At 41.2% G+C, this 20,843-nt stretch overlaps 1 protein-coding gene across 11 annotated transcripts in view; it reads left to right on the top strand.

The window, feature by feature from the left end:
- Window positions 1-5,737: 5,737 nt before the first annotated feature.
- Window positions 5,738-20,843, top strand: part of ARHGAP12 (Rho GTPase activating protein 12) — a 142,472-nt gene continuing 127,366 nt past the window's right edge. For 3 of the 11 annotated variants that reach the window (XM_075922655.1, XM_075922657.1, XM_075922652.1), the window contains exons 1-2: window positions 5,741-5,958; window positions 13,673-14,417. In XM_075922655.1, the coding sequence (XP_075778770.1) occupies window positions 13,749-14,417 (669 nt within the window). In that variant the 5' untranslated portion in view covers window positions 5,741-5,958; window positions 13,673-13,748. Of the gene's footprint in view, window positions 5,959-11,684; window positions 11,828-12,806; window positions 13,032-13,672; window positions 14,418-20,843 lie in introns of those variants that run through there. The other 8 variants (XM_075922658.1, XM_075922653.1, XM_075922659.1 and 5 more) reach the window with 6 other exon arrangements.

Raw genomic sequence — 20,843 nt, 5'->3', positions numbered from 1 at the left:
CCAAACTCCTGCATCCCCACATCCTCAGTCTTCTGCCACAATACTCCTGCACCATCCACACATGGCAAATGTGTGTCCTGAGTCCATCATACTCACAACCTCCTTGCCCTGAGCCCCACACATATCCAACACAAACTCCTGCACCCTCACATTCACAAGCCTGTGGCTTGCTCAGCACCCCAACCTTCCACCTGAGCCCAACACTCCCCATCCCCGAGCCAGCATCCCCTTCTCCTGCATCCAAATTCCCTCCCAGCGCTTGCACTTCTCACCCCTTTCCACACCCAAATCCCTCATTCCCACCCCACAGCCTGCACCTCCTTTCTCAACCACCTGAGAGTGTATAATGGCTGGGGATAGCAAGTAGTGATGGAGAGGAAGGAAACAGAGAGGATGGGGCCTCAAAAGGGTGAGGTCTTGATTTTAATGTATTGGTGGGTTCCTTTTTTTTTTTTTTTTTTTTGCTTGACAAATATAGGCATAGGGGCACCTGCGTAGGGCACCATAAATCCTAAGGATGGCCCTGATTGGAATGGTGGTTGCTGATGGAGTGAAGGTCCCCCTCCCACACAACCAAACTCTTACCTTGCTGTAATTTATGATAAGAAGAAGAAGCTGCATACCAAATCTGGTGGTCCTAGCTCTTACTGTTTAGGAGGAGTTATTGAACAAACAGACAGACAGACAGACAGACTCTCTCACTCAGAGAGGCAAACTCTCTCAAATATTGTAGCAAATGTTTTTGAGGCACTGCAAGGACACTCTTAAGGGGGGAAAATTATGTGGAGACAATTGAGTAAATTTTATGTTTCATCTGCCCTTCTGTTGGTAAGAATTTAGGATAAATGTTCTCAAATCTAGTTTCTATGACTGACTTGTTTGTGCTGCAACAATATTAAAATATTCATTGCAGCTGTAGGAACTAATTATTTTAATGAAATATGTATTGCAGAGGTGGTACAAGAACCAAACCATTGTTTTTGTGCGGTTCCCATAAACAGTGGCTATTGTTTGGTTTTAGTTTTTAGTGGTTCAGTTAATCTTATTGAGGAGTGAAATGTTTGAAGGGTGATGTCATGCTAGGGGGTCTACTACAGACCACCTACCCAGGTAGAAGAGGTGAATGAGGCTTTTTCTAAACAACTAACAAAATCATCCAAAACGCAGTGTTTAGTGGTAATGGGGGACTTCAATTATCCAGACATACGTTGGGAAACTAACACATCAGGGCACAGAGTAACCAATAAGTTCTTGGACTGCATTGTAGACAATTTTTTATTTCAGAAGGTTGAAAAAGCTACTGAGGGGGAAGTTGATCTAGATTTGATTGTAACAAATAAGGAGGACCTGGTTGAGAATTTGAAAGTGGAAGACAGTTTGGGTGAAAGTGATCATGAAATCATAGAGTTTGTGATTCTAAGGAATGGTAAAAGAGAGAACAGCAAAATAGAGACAATGGATTTCAGGAAGGCAGATTTTGGTAAAGTCAGAGAGCTGGTAGGTAAGGTCCCATGGGAAGCAAGACTAAGAGGAAAAAGAACTGAGGAGAGTTTGCACTTTTTCAAAGGGACGTTATTAAGGGCCCAAAAGCAAGCTATTCTGCTGTGTAGGAAAAGTAGAAAGTATGACAAAAGACCACCTTAGCTTAATCAGGGGATCTGGCATGATCTCTGAATCAAAAAGAAGTCGTATTAAAAGTGAAAACGAGGACAAATTACAAAGGATGAGTATGCAGGGGAAGATTAGAAAGGCAAAGGCACAAAATGAGCTCAAACTAGCTAGAAACACGAAGGGTAACAAGAAGACATTCTATAAATATATTAGCAGCAAGAGGAAGACCAAGGACAGAGTAGGCCCATTGCTCAGTGAAGAGGGAGAAACAATTACAGGAAACTTGGAAATGGCAGAGATGAGTTCTTTGTTTAATGACTTCTTTGTTTCGGTCTTCACCAAGAAGTCTGATGATGAAGAAATACCTAATATAGTGAATGCTAGCAGGAAGGGGGTAGGTTTAGAAGATAAAATAAAAAAAGAACATGTTAAATATTACTTAGAAAAGTTAGTCTGCAAGTCACCAAAGTCTGATGAAATGCATACTAGAATACTCAAGGAGCTGATAGAGGAGGTAGCTGAGCCTTTAGCTATCATCTTTGAAAAATCATGGAAGATGGGAGAGATTCCACAAGATTGGAAAATGGCAAATATAGTGCCCATCTATAAAAGGGGAAATAAGAACTCCCCAGGAAACTACAGACCAGTCAGTTTAACTTCTGTGCCAGGAAAGATAATGGAGCAAGTAATTAAGAAAATCATCTGCAAACATCTTTTGGAAGAAAATAAGTTGCTAGGTAACAGGCAGCATGGATTTGTAAAGAACAAATCATGTCAAACCAATCTGATAGTTTTCTTTGATAAGATAACAAGTGTTGTGGATAAGGGAGAAGCGGTGGATGTGGTAAGGCATTTGATACTGTCTTGCATGATCTTCTAATCAATAAATTAGACAAATACAACTTAGATGGGGCTACTATAAGGTGGATGCATAACTGTCTGGATAACTGTTCTCAGAGAGTAGTTATGCCCTTCCAGCATGTTTGTGAACCATTAATAACAAGTGGGGTTCCGCAGGGGTCTGTTTTGGGACTGATTGGCATAGAGAGTATGCTTATTAAGTTTGCAGATGATACCAAGCAGGGAGGTGTTGCAACTACTTTGGAGGATAGGGTCATAATTCAAAATGATCTGGACAAACTGGAGAAATAGTCTGAGGTAAATAGGATAAAGTTTAAGAAGGACAAATGCAAAGTACTTCACTTAGGAAGGAACAATCAGTTTCTCATATACAAAATGGGAAGCGACTGTCCAGGAAGGAGTACTGTAGAAAGGCATCTAGAGGTCATAGTGGACCACAAGCTAAATGAGTCAACAGTGTGATACTGTCCCCCCCCCCAAAAGAAAAAATGATTATGGAATGCTTTAACAGGAGTGTTGTGAGCAACACTCTGCGCTACGCTAGAGAGGTTGTGGAATCTCCATCTCTGGAGATATCGAAGAGCAGGTTAGACAGACATCTATCAGGGATGGTGTAGGTCATTGTTTCTGAAAGTGTTCTGTGGAATCACTTTGTGAAACACATTAACTGGCCACCCCCATTTGTTATTCACCAGCACCGCAGCCATGGAGCCTCATGGCTCCCATTGGCGTCATTTCGTCCTTTGTAGCGAAGAGGAGCTGTGGGAAGCAGCGTGGGTCGGGCCACATCTTCCCACTGCTCTGCTTGGCTGCAAAGAGCGAAACAGAGCCCATGGGAGCCGTGAGGCTCCGTGGCTGCGGTGCCAGTAAATAAACAAATCGGGGTGGCCAGTTAATGTTTCTCAAAATGATTCCATGGAACACTTTCAGAAACACTGGTCTAGATGGTGCTATCTAGACTAGTACATTGTTCTAACATATTTTTGGCCCCATGCACACTGGGGGAATATCTATGCAGCAGCAATGAGCGTATTCCATAAGCCCTAGCTCTGTTCTAGTTAGGACAGTAAATACAGCAGTGTGGCTATAGTGGTGTTGGCAGTTGCTTGGGCTAGCCACCCCAGTACAAACCTGCATGATTGTATAGTTTGGAAAGGTCAGAGGGGTCGTTGCCTGCCCAAATAGCAAACCTTGGCAAAAAGCAGAATTTGTCCCTTCCTACATGGCCCTGGTGGTCTGATTAGAGCTGCCTGTCTTCTCCCCCTCATGCCCCCCCGCAACACACACATAAGTCAAATCATGCTTATGCCCAGACTCATGGTATGTCTACACTATGGAGTTATTTTTCAGAAAAACAGCCGTTTTTTAAAAAAAAAACTTCAATTACATCCACATTGCAATTGCGTTCTTTTGAAAGAAAATCAAAAGAACAGAGTTTTCTCCAACATTGGTAAACCTCTTTCTATGAGGAAGAAGCCTTTTTCCGAAAGAGCTCTTTTGGATAAAGGTATGTGTGGACGGGGAAGAGGGAGTTCTTTTGCAAGAAGAGGAAAGAGGAAAAAACACAGATGCCCTGGTGGCCATTCCACCCATAGTAATCACAGCTTACATGCGAGATAGCATCCAGACTGAATGGACACTATCTTTCGAAAAAGATCACTTTTTCGATGAGCTTTGGCAGTGCAGATGCTCTCTTTCAGAAGAAGTTTTTTCAGAAGATCTCTTCCGGAAAAACTTTTTCCGAAAGAAGCTTGCCATCTAGATATAGCCTCACTGAGTACATGCTGAGCCAGGAATCCAGTTGTGTTAGAATCCCATTTAGCTATAATCCAGTGGTGGACAACCTGCAGACCAGAAGCTGAACGTAGCCCATGTTGATTCTATGCATGGCCCACAAGACATTTTGTTTACCGTTGTCCACACACAGGGTTGTCCAATTCCACTGGCTTCTGTCTGTGTAGTTTTTTTTCCCCTACTGGTATTACTAAAGTGACACACTCATAAAAGGCATGTGAAGCAAGGTGTATGCTGACCGCACACAACATTTACTGAGAGAGCCATTCACTCTCTTGGCATCCAACCAAAGTGCTGCTATAGTTCAACTAGCACACCCAGCAAAATTCAAGTGCAGTTAGCAAAATTATCCTATCCCCGGAGACTGTATTGGTTATGACAATCTTGCAGTCCACTGAAGTGAAGGAGGCTCACTCACTAGCCTAAGTTGCTTATCACTACTATAATCAAATTCAAATTGTGTTTAAGTAAAATTTAAATTCATTTGTTTAACCAGTAAAGATAGAGTATGAATTTCATTTGCTTTCAGAGTTGCAAAGTCTGGACAACATACATGGCTATAATAGAGAAGAGAACAAAGAAAACTGTTCAGCAACACAAAGGATCAGAGAAGTAGACTTCAGTGAGGGCTTAAATTCCTAAAGAGTAAAAAAGATTTTATAAATATATTTAGAAAGCTAAGCTAGATTTGCAAATATTTATTCTCCTATGGCAACTTCTATGTCCAAAATTTACAACACAATTCAAATTCTTCCCATGAACTTTTGCAGCCTTGCCAGAAGTTAAGGGAGAGGAATTAACAATAAAAAGAACAACATAAATGGAATCAAGTCCTTTCTTTGTATACTTTCTTATTATAATTATTCCAGTTATGCCTCTTCTGCTCTCCCTTTATTAGATTTTTTTACTCACATCTGTTGCATCATTTTCTAAGTTAGACTTCAAGCTCTTCACAGGCTTTTGTGAAACATCCAGCACATTTCTGGGTGCTCATACAAATAATATTATTATTTAAGTCGGGTTAATTTAAAATTCTTTGACTTCTGTAGATTTTTATGAGTAATAAGGATTTAACCTACATTGTGATGTTTGTGAGTTCTGTAGCCTGTGGCAGTTCTCATTAAAGTTAAAATTAGCAGTGAAACAGAGGAAAAAAAATCTAAAATAAGATGCTTAACAATGCGTATCAGAATAAATAAGAGAGTAAGTCTTAGTAATCAAGCTCACAAAGCTTAGTGATTAAATTGACAAATTCTTAAAACACATGGGGGTGAAGTGACTAAAGTTGTTATAGCCACATGACGTTGTGTATGGAAAAAATAACCCCTCACGTCTATGTAGCATATGATAAAAATAGACCCATCTCCCCTTCCCACGCTGCTTCTCTCCGGCCTCCCTTCCCACAGAGCTCCTCTGTGACGTGCTCCCTCCTCTCCCCCCCACCCGCAGCTGCCTCAGCTCTGCTCCTCCCCCCATCTCCCTTCCCCACACAGCTTCTCCCTCTCCCCGTAGCCCCCTCCCCCCCAGGTGCCTCCTCCCTGGCCCGTCACCGCGCTTTCCCCCGTCCCTCCCCCGGCACGTGACGAGGGAGCGCTGACATTGCGCGAGCGCGAGGCGGAGACGGCGGCAGTGGTTGGCGGTGGCGGCGGCTGTGGCCGCGCTGAGGCGGGAGCGGACCCGGCGGCTACCCGGGTAAGGTGGCTGTAAGCAGGGGCCCAAGGCCTGGCGCCGGCCGGGGGGGCGGGCAGTGAAGGGGGCGGGGTCTCGGCGGGTGACCCTGTTGGCTCGCGGGAGGCTGCTGCTTCTGCCGCCGCCGCCGCCAGGGTCGCCCCCAAGCTGGCTGGGCCGGGAGGGGGTCTTGGCTGGTGCCCCGAGTCCCTTCCTGGAAGGAGCCTGAGTCCCTTTTGCCCTCCTCCCCCCCGCCGAGGGCGGGAGTCCTAGGGGAAGTTTCTTCCTGGCCCCTGGCAGGGGCTGGCTTGTGCCCGGAAGCGAGGAGGCTTGTGCTCGTCCTGCTCTGTATCCAGGGGCTGCTTCACCCCCGCTGGCCTGTTCGTACTCACCATAACTCCTGGGGTTGGCTGGGATGGGGGCGACAGTGGCACTGCTACCCCTGCCTTCTCTGTGCTCAGGGGCGCTGGAGCAGGTTTTATAGTTGGGGGTGCTGCGAGCCATTGAACCAAACTGTAAATCTGTATAATGGAAACCCCTTCAAGTCGGGGGGCTGGAGCCCCTGCCGCCCACCCGTGCTTCCAGTACCAATGCCTGTCCTGATAAGCAGGCTGCATAGCCCTGGGTATAAAGTTGACTGAGAACGACTTTCTCTCTTGTGTTGGAAATATGAAGTGGGGTGGGTGACTTTTTTGTTGTTGTTGTTGGTTGGTCATTGCACAGACTGCATGTTCGGTTTGTTTTTCAAAACCTTTGTGTATGTATATACTGCAGATGTGCCTGCTCACAAATTAGTTAACGGAGCTATGAATATGTCCTGTAATTTTGTTTTACCTGTTAAAATGAATCCTAAGGTTCAGATCAAAACTGCTTCAGTGCTAGTTGAGATGGTAGCCATTACTGTATTTCTCAGATGTCCATTTTGAATGTGGACTCTAACACACCCTAAAATGCTTAGAATGATTGTTTGTATAATTTAATCACTGTGTACAGACACAGATTTGCTCAGCTATTTATTGCTGGTCATTCTAATCAACAATATAACAATAGTGCATAGTGAAAGGCAAGGGGCTGCCTGCTTTAACATATACAGTTGGTGAAAAGTGGCTTTTAAAAGTTGCTTTGACAATGATTTAAAATATATCATGTATTCAGAAGTCTCTAAGATGAGCCAATAGACAGTTATCAGGAAATTATATTTTACTTATGCTTTTAATTTTTAAGCAAATATAAACATTTAGGGCAGACGGGCTCATTCTGCTTGGAAACTGCATTTGTCTCTTAATACTGATGATGGTTATGTTGGAGGAAGGGGTAAAGGTTTAAACCTTTTATTAATGGTCCTGAAAGTCCCTAATGTTCATGTGTGCTATTTGTGTTATATATATATATATGTTTGCTTGACATGATTTTACCTACAATTCTGCACAAATAACTGATGCTTGTTGTCAAGCAAAACTGTTCTGATGAAACTTCAGTATGTGAAATTCATTTCTAACAGCGCAGATGTGAGAGAAATTGTCTTCTAGAAAGTATGGACTTGAGGTACTCTCTGATGACATTAAAAAAAAGTAGCTCTTTGATATTGTAGAAATTTCTTCAAATTTTACTCCAAACTTGAATACTTATAAATTTGGAATATATTGTTGGCTTCTTTGTTGTTCTCCTTAGTCACTGAATGTACTGAAAAGCTTGAAAGAATGATTAGCTAACTTTTTTATTTTTGATCTTGAAAAATAAGAAAGTGTCTCAGAAAAATTTGAATAAAAGGTTAAATAACAAGAATTTCACAATGGTTTAAGTTTGTCCCCAAATAAGTATATCTTGGAACCATATTCAAGAAATGCTGTTGTAGCAAATGTTTTTGAGAAGTTGCAAGGACACACTTAAGGGGGGAAAAAACTACTATGTGGAGACAATTGAGTAAATTTTTTGTTTCATCTGGCATTCTGTTGGTAAGAATTTAGGACAAATGTTCTCAAATACAGTTTCTATGACTGACTGACTGGTTTGTGCTGCAACACTGTTAAAGTATTTGCTGTAGCTGTAGGGACTGATTCTTTTAATGAAATATGTATTGCAGAGGTGGTACAAGAACCAAACCATTGTTTTTGTGTGGCTCACATAAACAGTGGCTATTGTTTGCTTTTAGTTTTTAGTGGTTCAGTTAACCTTTTTGAGAAGTGAAATGTTTGAACTTCAGCTTTTTGTAAATTTAAAATGTCATACTAGTCTCTTAAAAATATTCTTAAAAGTCAAAGTAATTGTAAAACCATTTCTGATATTCTTCAAACACCCCTTGGAAAGGAGTCCAGTTTGTAGCTTAGAAATGCAGTGAATTGCTATGACAGCAGCCTGGCAGTCACAGGGGAAATCTTTGTTCTTTGTGCAGAGTAGTGCTGATATTTGAAGATGGGAAGTACTGTGAAATCTGGGGAAATAGCTGAGCTGCAGTACTTACTTGAGGCTTATCTGAAAGTTACACAGATTTTAACTAAAGGTGTAACTTAAAATTAGTTTAAACTCATGCTAGTCTGTAGTAGGAATGTTAAAATGTATGTAATTGGCTAACTGTAACTGCTGAAAATGGTTTTATGTGAGGTGGCTGCCAGCTCCCTGGCAGCTGATGTGATGCCAGAAGCCTGCTCTGGTGTGCACTGGATCCTGCACACACCCCCTCTCCGTGGGAAGCTGGCTGCTGCCTTGCACTGTATCAGAGGCAGCAGTGCGAGGAGGCATGTGGGAGCTGATATGCATGGGGATTCTGGCATCCAGGATCAGACTGCCACCCTGCACTGCTGCTTCTGTATCCAGTACAGAGGCAGTAGTGCAGGGCAGCAGCCGGCATCATTAGAGCCAGACAGGGAGCTGCGTGTAACTGTTTTTGGTAACCAATAAGCTAAGCCAAGTTTAAATGGCTACACTCTTTACACCCCTAATCTGTAGTCACTTCTGTTTTAGTTTGAGGACTTGTCTACTCTGGCAAGTTACTGCCCTGTAACTTTCTCACTCAGAGGTGTGAATCTCCCTTTTCCCCCCAGTGCAGTAAGTTACTGCGCTGTAAAGTGCCAATGTAAACTATCCTCACACTGGGAGCCGTGTTCCCAGTGTCATTAGCTACTCTCCTCGGGGAGGTGATTTACCTATAATGGTGCTGTGACTACACTACTGTGTTAACATGCTGCTGTGGCAATGCATTAAACTTGAACATGTAGACAAAGCTTAAAAGTCTTATTTCAGTGTAGGTTTTTTTTTTTTTACAGAATTGCTAAACTGAAATAAACCAACCTGAAAGTATCTAATTCAAATTTATATCAATTCTAAGTAAATTGGTTTAAATAAGCAGTTTGTTATATTCAAGTTTGTGCTTAGTCAAGGGCCCAGATTGTTTATGGATGAATCTCTTCTGGCAGGGATGTGTGTCAGACAACAGGAAAATTGTCAGAACAAATTCATTAAAACTGGAAAAGTGTTCATGAGAGACGAGGTTTTGGAACTGAGGCTCCTGAAGCTGGCAGGAGATGGCTTTTTCTTCTTTCAGCATGTCCTAAAACCTACCCAATATTGGGTGTGTCCTTACAGAATTTGATGGATAATCACCATCTCGGTGCTGAGAGAGTGTTCCATTTCCCCTAGAAAATGGGTGACCTAAAAGATTCTATGCATGAGCTCTAAAGCTAAAAATCTAAAGATGTTTTAACCACTTCAGTTCCTACCATACAGGCAACATAATGGTATTTTGCATAGTACATCCTTAAGACAACACAAATGTTTTGTAGAGTGGAGGAACTTAATCACTACCAGGCTATAAGGACACTATCAGTCTTTTAAATGCTCTGTCACCCAGACTTTTGTTAACCAAAGAAACAAATTTAGATGCACATCTCAGACCTTTTGTGAGTGGTGAATTTTCTTGCTGACTTCATTGTGTCCTTTCAGTAACTTTAATCTTGTGAATCAGGTCTCCAGTTGCATTAAAATATCAAAATCTACAGATTTTACCATAGTGAAAATTTATTCTTATTTTACAGATGATGGGGTGAGTAGAACTGAGAGATACAGAAGTTACAAAATGTGACTCATTCTGTCACTTTTGGCAGTGGCAAAGTCAAGAATAAATCAAGAACTCTTAACTCCAGTCTTATGTGCTGGAGAAGCACTGAAATGGATTACATAGGGAGGTGGTGGAGTCTCCATCCCTAGAAGTTTTTAAGTCCTGGCTTGACAAAGCTCCGTCTGGAGTTATTTAATTGTGATTGGCCCTGCTTTTAAAAGGGGATTGAACTTGATGACCTCTTGAAGTCTCTTCCAACCCTATGATTCTACATTAAGCAGCTTTTCCAACCAATTAATGCTAAATTTTATCAAAGAGGTTTTATAATGCCTCCTTACTTTATCAAAAGATGAGCATTCATATCCTCAGAAGGGCACAAATTAAATCAGAATCCTATAAGAAGGAAGGAATCCACTAGTGGTGCTACTATAGTAGAAAGAGTATGTTTGTGGCAGTGTTCATAAGAAGGGCTGCATATAATCTCTTGCATTTTGGATACATGTGATCAAGAGCATGACATTATTTTGATAGCATTCACAGGATTCACTTCACCTGTGAGTGGGAAACAATGAGCCCCAGGAATTCCTATTGCCTTTCACTGTAGCAGACAAAAATGAGTCTTTCTTACTAGCTAGATCTTGACACAATCTACTTATTAATCTACAGTAATGGCTCAGTCTACTATGCATTGATGATAAATAACATGCTAATTTTCTTTCCCATCCAGGTAGTTAGGGTGCCCTGCTACTGCAGAAATCTTCATGGGCTGCTTAGAATAGGTCCTCTGACTTAAACATACTACTAAGTGAATGATGAAGAGAGAACTGCTATCTCTTTCCTTTCCTTAAGAAATGAGACTTGAGATTGAGACTGATATCAGGGTAGTGGGGCTGGGCTCTCTTCATGATTGATTTCTATTTTGTCTCTGGTCCCATAATACAATGAACTTTTTATTGTCTTTTTTTTTTTTTTTTTTTTAAAAGCTGGGTCAGTAGCTTGTATCAGTTTCCATCTTGAAATAGCATTAAGAATTTGGTTTCATATGTGAAGTTTAGCTGATTGTGATGGAGGGGGAGCAACATAAAAATAACAGCAGCAGTTTCTGTATGGTGTGACCTTGAAACAGGGAACAGCAGTCAGCTTGGAAGAAGCACTAGGAGCAGTAAGATTTAATAGTTTTAATAAGAGGAATATTCCTGTGAGAAGATTTTGAAATTGGGTTGAGGGTGAGAATTACAAGCACAGAAGGCAAAATATTCCTAAACATATGTAAATCATAGTCTCCTCCTGCATGTGTCATAATGGAAATTTGAAGCTGCAAGTAGAAGGGGAAAGAGCAGGAGAGAAATCATATGTGGAGATTGGATCTGTGTAGCTGAGGACAGATAACAGGTGATCAGAGTTCCTTTGCTATAAGACCTCCATTTGATTGAATAACATAAAACTATTCATTTCTTAACCAAAGCCATATAATCTTGTTAAGATCTTTAACACTGACACGTACATGTACTTTATAAGCAAAGTGTCTGCACACAACCTTAGGCTCTATTTTTGTGCTCCTTTTCAGTTTTGTATGATTGAACATAGAATCTTTTATTTTGTAAAGTCCTCCAGTAAAATAACAATCCTGTATTTATTATGCTGTTTTCACACTGGAAATAATTGTCATTAAAATGTCACTCTTATAATACTTTAGGGTGAAGAAGGTCAATTGTAGAAGAAGACACTTTTTTAAGCACCAGAGATGCCTTAGAGACCTCACTTCTATGAGCTTCACTTCTTCAACTTTCACTGAATTTAATAGGAAATAAGGGTGCATAATACATTGAAAGATCAGAGGTATGATTAGCCACACTAGCAAAGGAAAAAGGGTCTATTTTATATATCTTTGGCATTTTTCCCAAGCAGAGGAGCCCACTTCCCCCATTAACATTTCATATGTTTGCACATTCAGGCTCCAAGCATCTAGTCACATCTGTGTGGATGCCTCCCTCACTGTAGAGTTGCATCAATTTCATTCTCTTGCAGGAGTAAAGCCCATGCAGTTCTGATTGCAGGTTTGGGGCTTTCAGGAGTTCAAAGTTTCTTAAAGAATTTTTACTCCCTAAACAGAGTATTCAGGAAACTATACATTATTTTATAAGTGCTGTATTTACTTCTAAAAAAATACTTTAAAGATGCTAACATTCTAGCTATTTGGTTTTTAGACTTTCTACTCTCTTATACTGTGTGTTAATCTTTATATCTAATGCTAATCTTAACATTTCTTGTTACTGATTTGTTATGCAGTGGGCAAACTAAATAGGCAACACTTGTTCTTGGGAACTCAACTTGTCACTGGATTATGACTAGTGATAGAAATGTAGCCGTGTTAGTCTGGGGTAGTTGAAGCAAAATGCAGGACAATGTAGTACTTTAAAGACTAACAAGATGGTTTATTAGATGATGAGCTTTTGTGGGCCAGACCCACTTCCTCAGCTTCCACTATTTGATCTGAGGAAGTGGGTCTGGCCCACGAAAGCTCATCATCTAATAAACCATCTTGTTAGTCTTTAAAGTGCTACATTGTCCTGCATTTTGGATTCTGACTAACACTGTAGTGGGACTGTTGAATGCAGTAAAAGGACAGAAATGCATTTGGTTATTACCTGGACTAGACTAGATTGAAAGCACTTTCCAAATTTTTCATAGAATACGTGAAGCCAATTTGATAGAAGAAAATAGAAAGGCTCATAATTTGCTTGTCACCCTCCTTTCCCACTTCTTGTTGGCTATGTCCTTTTATTCCATTTCTAATGTTCTCTTGTTTGTATTGTCTCCTTCCCTTCTAGGTCTATCTGGGTTTTCCCACACTGTCTTATGAAGTAGGCAACTAGAAAGTGGTTTAAAATGCCACCATAATAAACTGTGGATAATTTTAACTGCTTCTGACTGGTCTGAAACCCAAACACTAAATTGGAACTTAAAATACATCATTTAGAGAGAGAGATCAAAAAATAATAATCCTGGATAATGGTGCCATGGGAAAAAACATTTAAAATCTGTACGTAGTCCGTTTGCTCCATTATGAAAGCCTTTGTTTGATTGTAGAGGTATTATGCTGTGCATCTACTGGAAGAGAGAGAGAGTTCCTTCTACAGCTAACTGCTGATTTATTTGGCCAATACAGAAATGGTATTTATAGCACGTAGATGGAGTATCATCAGCTGCTGGCTTGTCACAAGCTTGTTGGTTTATGATTAAGGGGACTAATAGGTAAGACTTGGGACCAGAGAAGTGGAGGCAAAATAAGCAAGCCAATCTTTCCTTCTGAAGACTTAATTATAAACTGTTCCATGAAGAATATAAGCTTCTGCGTAAGCAAGAGATTGTCAAGAGCTAAAAAAAAACCCTACTGATCTTCTTTGCTAAGTAACAGAAACAATAGGCTTAATGTGTAACTTGCAGATAGTAAGAGGGTCATGAGCATATAAGGGCAGAAGTGTGACAATTGTTTCCACTGTTTTACTTTCATAAATAGAGTCTAAGCTTGGATTTTACAGTTATTTTATCAAACTTATTACTTGTCTGAGAGACTTAGATAATTAATGCAATACCTGTATGCGGTATTAATTTTGAAACCAATTTTCTCTGAGACATTTTAGGCAACAGACTGGTGACAGTTTTGTTCTTGTTTTTCTACAGATATAAACATCAAAAAAACAAGTCATGATGCGCCTTACCTTTTGCCTTGAAACGTGAATATCTCTTTCATACAGAGATGGCTGAGAGAACTGGAAAGATCCCCACAGGACAATTGTACATTGAAGTGGAATATGATTATGAGTATGAGGCAAAGGATAAAAAGATTGTGATAAAACAAGGGGAGAGATACGTCTTAGTAAAAAAGACTAATGATGATTGGTGGCAAGTCAAAAAGGATGAAAATTCCAAGCCCTTCTATGTGCCAGCACAATATGTGAAAGAAGTAACACGAAAAGCACTAATGCCACCTGTTAAACAATCAGGTGGACTGCCAAATAGTTCTTTGAAGCTGATACATAGTTTACAGAGGTCTACAGAAAATGTGAACAAGTCGCCAGAGCTTTCTAGTTTTGGAAAATCCTCTCCAGTTCAAGTGTCTAGCCTAGTTCGTGACGCCAATCAAAATCTGGGACCAGATAGTAACAAAGGTCAAAATCTTGGCCTGAGCCTGGACCTTTCCCAAAATAATGGAAAACTTAATAGTGAGTTACAATCCCCCAAGGTTTCCAGCCAGTACAGGACTCTCTCGGTGAGTCATTTCACTTGTCCAGAATTCATGGAGATAGAGAAGACTAGCTTCTCGCATGAACAGTCCTGTGATTCAGCAGGAGAAAATTCAGAAAAAATTCATCAGGATTCAGAATCTGGAGATGAACTCAGTAGCAGCTCCACAGAACAAGTGCAGGTAAGCTTAAACAGGATCTAAGTGATTTTTTTTCTTTATTATACATGTTTGACATACTTTACGATTGTTTTTTAACTTGCTTCCTAAAATAAAGATTGGAAGATTGAGCTGAAATCTTCATTTAATATTTTTCATCTCATCTAGCGTGACATTGATTTGTCAAGTTAGAAAATTGGCCTGTATAATTTATTTGTAACAAAAAGTGCTTTGGTTTGTACTTATTCTCATTTACATTGCCTTGGGAATGAATGGAATAGAAGAACTTAAATTAGAGCTATTTTTTTTTCAGTGTTGAACATATAGTTTGGAGATGCTGTGAATTTAAACACTTCTTCATGACTCTTCCCTAGAGGAAGCAAGCCCAGTACTTTTAATTTCAACTTCTGGGCTCACTGAATTTTAGTCTAGATGCATTATGGTCAGTAGCCATTATCATTGATTTCTTATTTATATTTGGATGTAGGAAAGCCATGAAATATGGAAAGGTGAATGTAATTAAAGTTTTAGTGGCTATGAAATGATATGTATCTCAAGACCATTCCTATCAAGCTTTAATTTTTAACTAATGGAAACTGACATTTTGTATTTTGAGAGGTATGCAGAGATATGTGAAAGTAGTGGTGGTGGTCAGGATGACTTCTTACCAAAGCTAGTTAGTGATAGCTTAAAAAAATTGTTTTTCTAGGCTAAAATAGCAAGCCCTGGTGTCTTGCCTATCTTGGGTTATCTTAGTCTCTTTTGGATTACTAGGGAGTGGAATGGAGAGATGACCAGTCTATCCCATAAAGGCTGCTAGAGGAGCTATTGATTGGTAATTACATTTTGATACTGCACTATTAATATATAAATGTAAGGCTCTGTGCTCTTTTCTAGTAGGAGAGGCACTTGAAATGGTGATATACAGTATCCCTGTAACAAATTCTATATTTCTTTTCACTTTTGCTGTGATATGCATTTTGAGTACATTCCAACAAACATTCATTTTGGTAAATCAGTTTATCATCTTGTTTAATACCCAAGAATATTTTAGTTTAAGGATGGTATTCCAATAAGGGTAGGCTAAAATTTAGAAATGAAATCTTGATTGTGTCTCTCTTAGCCGGAATTAGTTTGCTGAAAAACCACAATTAAGGCAATTCTTTATTTTAGGAAATTCCACAGCATAATTTTCAAAGCTTTAAGTGGTTTAACACAAAAACAGTACATTTGGTTACCTGGACTTTACACACATACATTTGAATCGAGGTACTTTAGTACAGTATCCTGATTTACATTGTTTGAGGGAATGTACAAGGAGCATTTTATTGGACAGTGTGTTAAGTGTCCTTGTAGGGTAATGGCAAAGTTTTTCTTATTCCTATTCAATAAGAGGTTAATTTATATTTTGAATCATGAGTATTTGTATTCCCTAACATTTTTAACCAACAAAATATAAGTAAATGTTCTCTTTATATGTATAATCCCTTTTAAAAAAAAAAAAAATCCTGTTGGTCTTCTGTATTAGAGTTGGAAAAGACTTAGAGATGGGCAACAAAAATTGGGGTATTGAACAGCTTCAGTATGAAGAGAGATTAAAAGCTTGAGACTTTTCTGCTTGGGAAACAGATGACTAAAAGTTATATGATAGTGGTCTATATAATCTTGATCTAAGATTCCTCTAAACTGCCTGGCCACACAGCTGCCTATTAAGCCCTATATAGGAGCCCGGTCTGCCATGACTAGGGGACACGTGCCCCTCACCACCAGTCCCAGCACAGAGATGATGGGGCAGAGGGCAAGGCACTTCTCACCTTACCCCAAGCTGCTGTGGGGTGAGAGTTTCTTTCTCCCTGGGGTAGCCTGCACCACAAACGCTTCATCCTTAGCCCCAAGCCAGAGTTCTCATCCCTGAACTCCCTCCTGCACACCAAATCCTTCATTCCTGGCCCTATCCCAGAAACTGCACCTTAAGCCTTGAACCCTCTCTTGTACCCCAAACCTTCAGCCCCACCTGTGCCACATACTGTCCATGTGCAGAATGACTTTTCTTATGTGCACTAATATGGAGTGGATGTACCTGCTAGGGATCTTCACTAATGATTAATTCACTAGTCAAGTAGTCGATGGAATTTCCATTGACTACTTGACAAGCACTTCTATGTTCCGCCTTTGAAATGTATGAGAGTCCCAGCAGGGACTCTTGCATTTCAAAGCAGAAGCACCTTCATGGAGCCTGGGGTCAGCAGGGGACTCAGGCTAAGTCTACACTGCAGGCTTCTTGTGGCAAGAAGCTTTTTGCGGAACAGATCTTCTGCAAGATCTTCTTGCGCAAGAGTGCATTCGCATGGCAAAAGTGCATTGAAAAAGCAATGCACTTTTGTACAAGAGAGAGTCTAGACTGCATGGACACGCTCTCGAAAGGAAACTGATTGCTATTTACAGAATGGCCACCAGGGCACCTCTGCTTTTTTCGATTGCCTCTTTTTGTGCAACCCCCCCCATTGCTCATCCCCACACAAGAGTTCTTGCGCAAAAAGGAGGTATTCTTTGTAGAAGGAGGAATACCTACACCGGAAAAAACCCTCTGTTCTTTCGTTTTACTTGTGCAAAAATGTGCTTGAGGTGTGGATGCTCTGAGTTTTTGTGCAAAAACAGCCGGTTTTGTGCAAAAACACTGTAGTGTAGCCTTAGCCTCAGAGTCCCGTGCTGGCCCCAGGCTCCATGCTGCGCTTCTTCTTTGAAATGTACAAAAGCCCTCTCTGTGGACTTTTGTACATTTCAAAGCTGCCCCTCCACACGGAGCCCAGTATGGTGCTGCCGCTCAGTGTGGTGCTACCGCTTTGAAATGCCGAAACTCCCCAGCTGACCCTGGGCTCCATGCACTGCCCCCTTTAAGTATCGCACTCTTCTGCCCCCTCCCTTGCTGCTGATGGAGGCAACAAGGTGGGGGGGAGCGACTATCCGAGAAGCATCGATAAGCATTTGCTTATCAGATAGTCCGTTACATCCCTAGTATGTGCACATGGACATAAAAATTAAAGGAAACACTGATCTCGATTGATGTCTAGACATCAGTGAATAAAGAAATATTCCTTCACATAATGCACAAATTAGGGGTTACCCAATGAAATGAATAGGCAACCATTTAAAACAAAGAAAAGGAAATAGTTCTTCACAAAGCACAGGGACTGTGGAACTCATTGCCAGGGGATGTTGTGAAGGACAAAACTTAAAACAGGATTCAAAAAGAAAAACAACAACTAAAAACAAAAAAAAGTTCATGGATGATAGGATGCTCAGGGATGCAAACCCATGTTCTGAGTGTCCCTATCTTCATTTTGTCAGAAACTGAAAGTAGACAATGGGGGATCGATCACTTAATAACTGCCTGCTCTGTTCCTTCCCTCTTAAATACCTGGCATTGGTATAGAGCCATGATCACTAACAGGCCGATCGCGATCGACTGGTCGATCATGAGGCGTCCTGTCTGCCTCACCCCCATTTCCCTCCCACCCCCAGGGAGCCCCAGTACTTACCTTAAGTGAAAATGGAGGTAGTGTCGGCTTCCTGGGGATGGACAGAAGTCCCGCAGCTTAGCGCCACTTCTGGCGATTCCGGAAATGCGCTAGCTGCTCTGCTCGGTGTACTGCAGTAGGGACCATGGGCTCCCTGCACCGCACAGGAGAGGTGAGTCAGCCTCGGGGGAGGTGTGCGCGGGGTTTCCCGGCGCACGTGGGGGGGGGGGGGATTGGCTCTGGGGTAGGTGCGCGCGGGGCTTCCCTGCGCTGGGGCGGTTGGCGCTGGGGCAAGAGCGTGTGGGGCTTCCCTGTGCGGGGGGAGGGGTTCTGCCCCGGGGCAGGCGTACGTGGGGGGCTTCCCTCTGATGCAGGGGGGGAGAGAGGGGTCGGCCCGGGGGAAGACACACTCTGGTTTCCCTCTGGGGGGGCGGGATCCTGGGAGGAGGCAGATGCAGGGGACTTTCTGCCTCCACTGGCACCCCACTCACCACAGAACACTGTCCCCAGCCCCCACTCCCCTGTCCCCAGCTACAGAACGCTGTTCCCACTCCCCTGTTCCCAGCTATACAACTCTGTCCCTATTCCCGTCCCCACTCCTCGAACTCTGTCCCCACTGGCACTCTGTCCCCTGCTGCAGAACCCTGTCCTCTGCCCTCCCGGCACTCTGTTCCCTCTCCCCTGCTTCCAGCCACAGAACTCTGTCCCCACAAAATGTATAATAATAAATGCTTCATTTTAGATTTAAATAGCATGAATAAAAAACAGACCATTTATTTCATAACTATAAACACGTGATTTTAATTTTATATATCGCATAACTTAAGAATAAACTTTATCAGAGTGTGAAAGTAAGGGCTGAGGATAGCAAGTGATAGACAGGAAGAGAATAGAGGGCGGGGCTTCAAGGAAGGGGCGGGGCGGTAGATCTTCCTTCACCTGTTCTGAGATTTAAAAAGTGATCTTGGATGTAAAAAGGTTGGAGACCACTGGTATAGAGGCAGCAGTGCAGGGAGTCAGCAGCCCGTCTGGGGGTGCAACTGAGCTCCCGGACTCAGTGCAAGCCAGAACTGAGCCAGGCTGCCTGCCCACATGGTTCCCAATACACTTTAAATACAAAGTCAGAGTGGAGGTGGGTCCTGGATCTGGCACAAGCTGGAACTGAGCTGGGCTACTGGCCAGCCTGCTAAAATATTTCTGGCAATGGGGGTAAGAGGGGAATGTATGTAGTCTATAGTATTAACCGATAAGCTTTTGCTTATCAGTTAGTTGACTATACTATTACATCCCTATTAAGAATGAAATATATATTTAATGCTCTTTCAACAGAGACAAAATATTTAGTGGCCCATCAGCTGTTGTGGTGTGGTAACGTTCTGATGAAGTGGGTTTTACCCATGTAAGCTCATGATCCTACATTACAGAGAAGATCGAAGCTGATGCTGTCGATCTTCCAGAGTTGAACTTAATGGGTCTACTTAAGACAGCTAATTGAAGTGAGGGGGGTGCTCCAGTCGATACTCCTTGTGAAAGCAGGATAAGGGAAGTCAAAGGAAATAGTGTTCTTTCTTCGACTTCCTACAGTGTAGACAGCTACTTCAACTTCAGGTATTCAATAAACATGGCTAAAGTTGCATCTCTTAATTCGACTTTACCTCTAGTGTAGATGTACCCTAAGGTGCCATAGGACTACTTGTTCTTTTAAAAATTAGACTAACATGGCTACCCCTCTGAGACTTCTATTTTCATGACAAGGCTGAGGGAACTCATTGTATTGTATTGTAGTTAAAACACTTTTTTATGCTTTCTATATTGCTTTGTACAGTAACACTAAAATGGGAGGAAACATGGTATTAGAAGCAACAAATCAATTCAATTTGTAGTATAAGTAGATGCAATTAGCATTTGCATGGCTGATCATGTCATACTTATTGATGTTTACAAGTTAGTCTTCAGCTAATTTTGGCAATATTTGGCAACCAAATAGGACTAATTTTCATACATTTCTGAGGTGTTGAAGAGGAAAAAGGCAAATACCATGGATGCTTTTAATGTGTATGGGGATGGAAATCTTCATGGTGTTAAAAATGGCATGACCTATGATTTTAGCTGTAAGAAAATATGGCTTTGTTTATTAATATTGTTGTTTAGGTATTGTTTACTGCCATTACCTCAGGAAACAAGCAAACGAATGTTGACCGTGATTTGCAATTTTTTTTTTTATTTTTAAAGCAGTGGAGTAACTTAATCTCAACATATGGAATCTCAATCTTATTAAATGAAATATTTGACATTTTACTAGCCATAGGGATTAAAGCTCTAGTAATGCTGATGTCACTATTCCTATGTTGGCTTGTTTTAGATATTACAAATGCCAGCCGTCTCCACTGGAGCATCCCCCATGCTTTCAATAATCAGCATTGTTTAGCAGAAGTCAGCTGTGCAGAAATTAATGACTTAGAAAGCAGTTCTTATTGCTCTTAGTCTGTAGTTAGAACATCAAGTTCCAAAGTGGCAGGCACAATTGCATATTTTAATTTCACAAGGCAAGCTGATGCCTTTCTTTTTCATTGTAGAGTTAAGTCTTACACAGTCAGTACTATAAATTTAAGTTTACTGTGATACAATCAGAAGCTCACTTTTATCTCGTTAGATTGATTCAACTTTTATCCAAAAGTGAGATTGGTTTATTACATTTATTAAAATATATTGCATTCATTGTATTAATTTTAAGATTTAATTATTGTCTGTAAAGAAGCAATGCGGGGCTTAGGGTTTTAAGATGTTTCAGAAATATTAAGGGAGGAATTTATCAGCAGATAAGCCAGTTTCCAGATATGCTTCTGAAACTGTTTTTGACCGCTCTTAACAATTTCACCCAGGGTTTCTGTAAAGGTTTTAGGAAAGGATGTGTACAGGGTGCTTAAAACCT

This window comes from Pelodiscus sinensis, chromosome 2 (genome assembly GCF_049634645.1).
Source record: "Pelodiscus sinensis isolate JC-2024 chromosome 2, ASM4963464v1, whole genome shotgun sequence".
Lineage (NCBI taxonomy): Eukaryota > Metazoa > Chordata > Testudines > Trionychidae > Pelodiscus > Pelodiscus sinensis.
The sequence above is the reverse complement of the archived record's forward strand: the minus strand, read 5'-3'. Positions and strand labels throughout refer to the sequence as shown.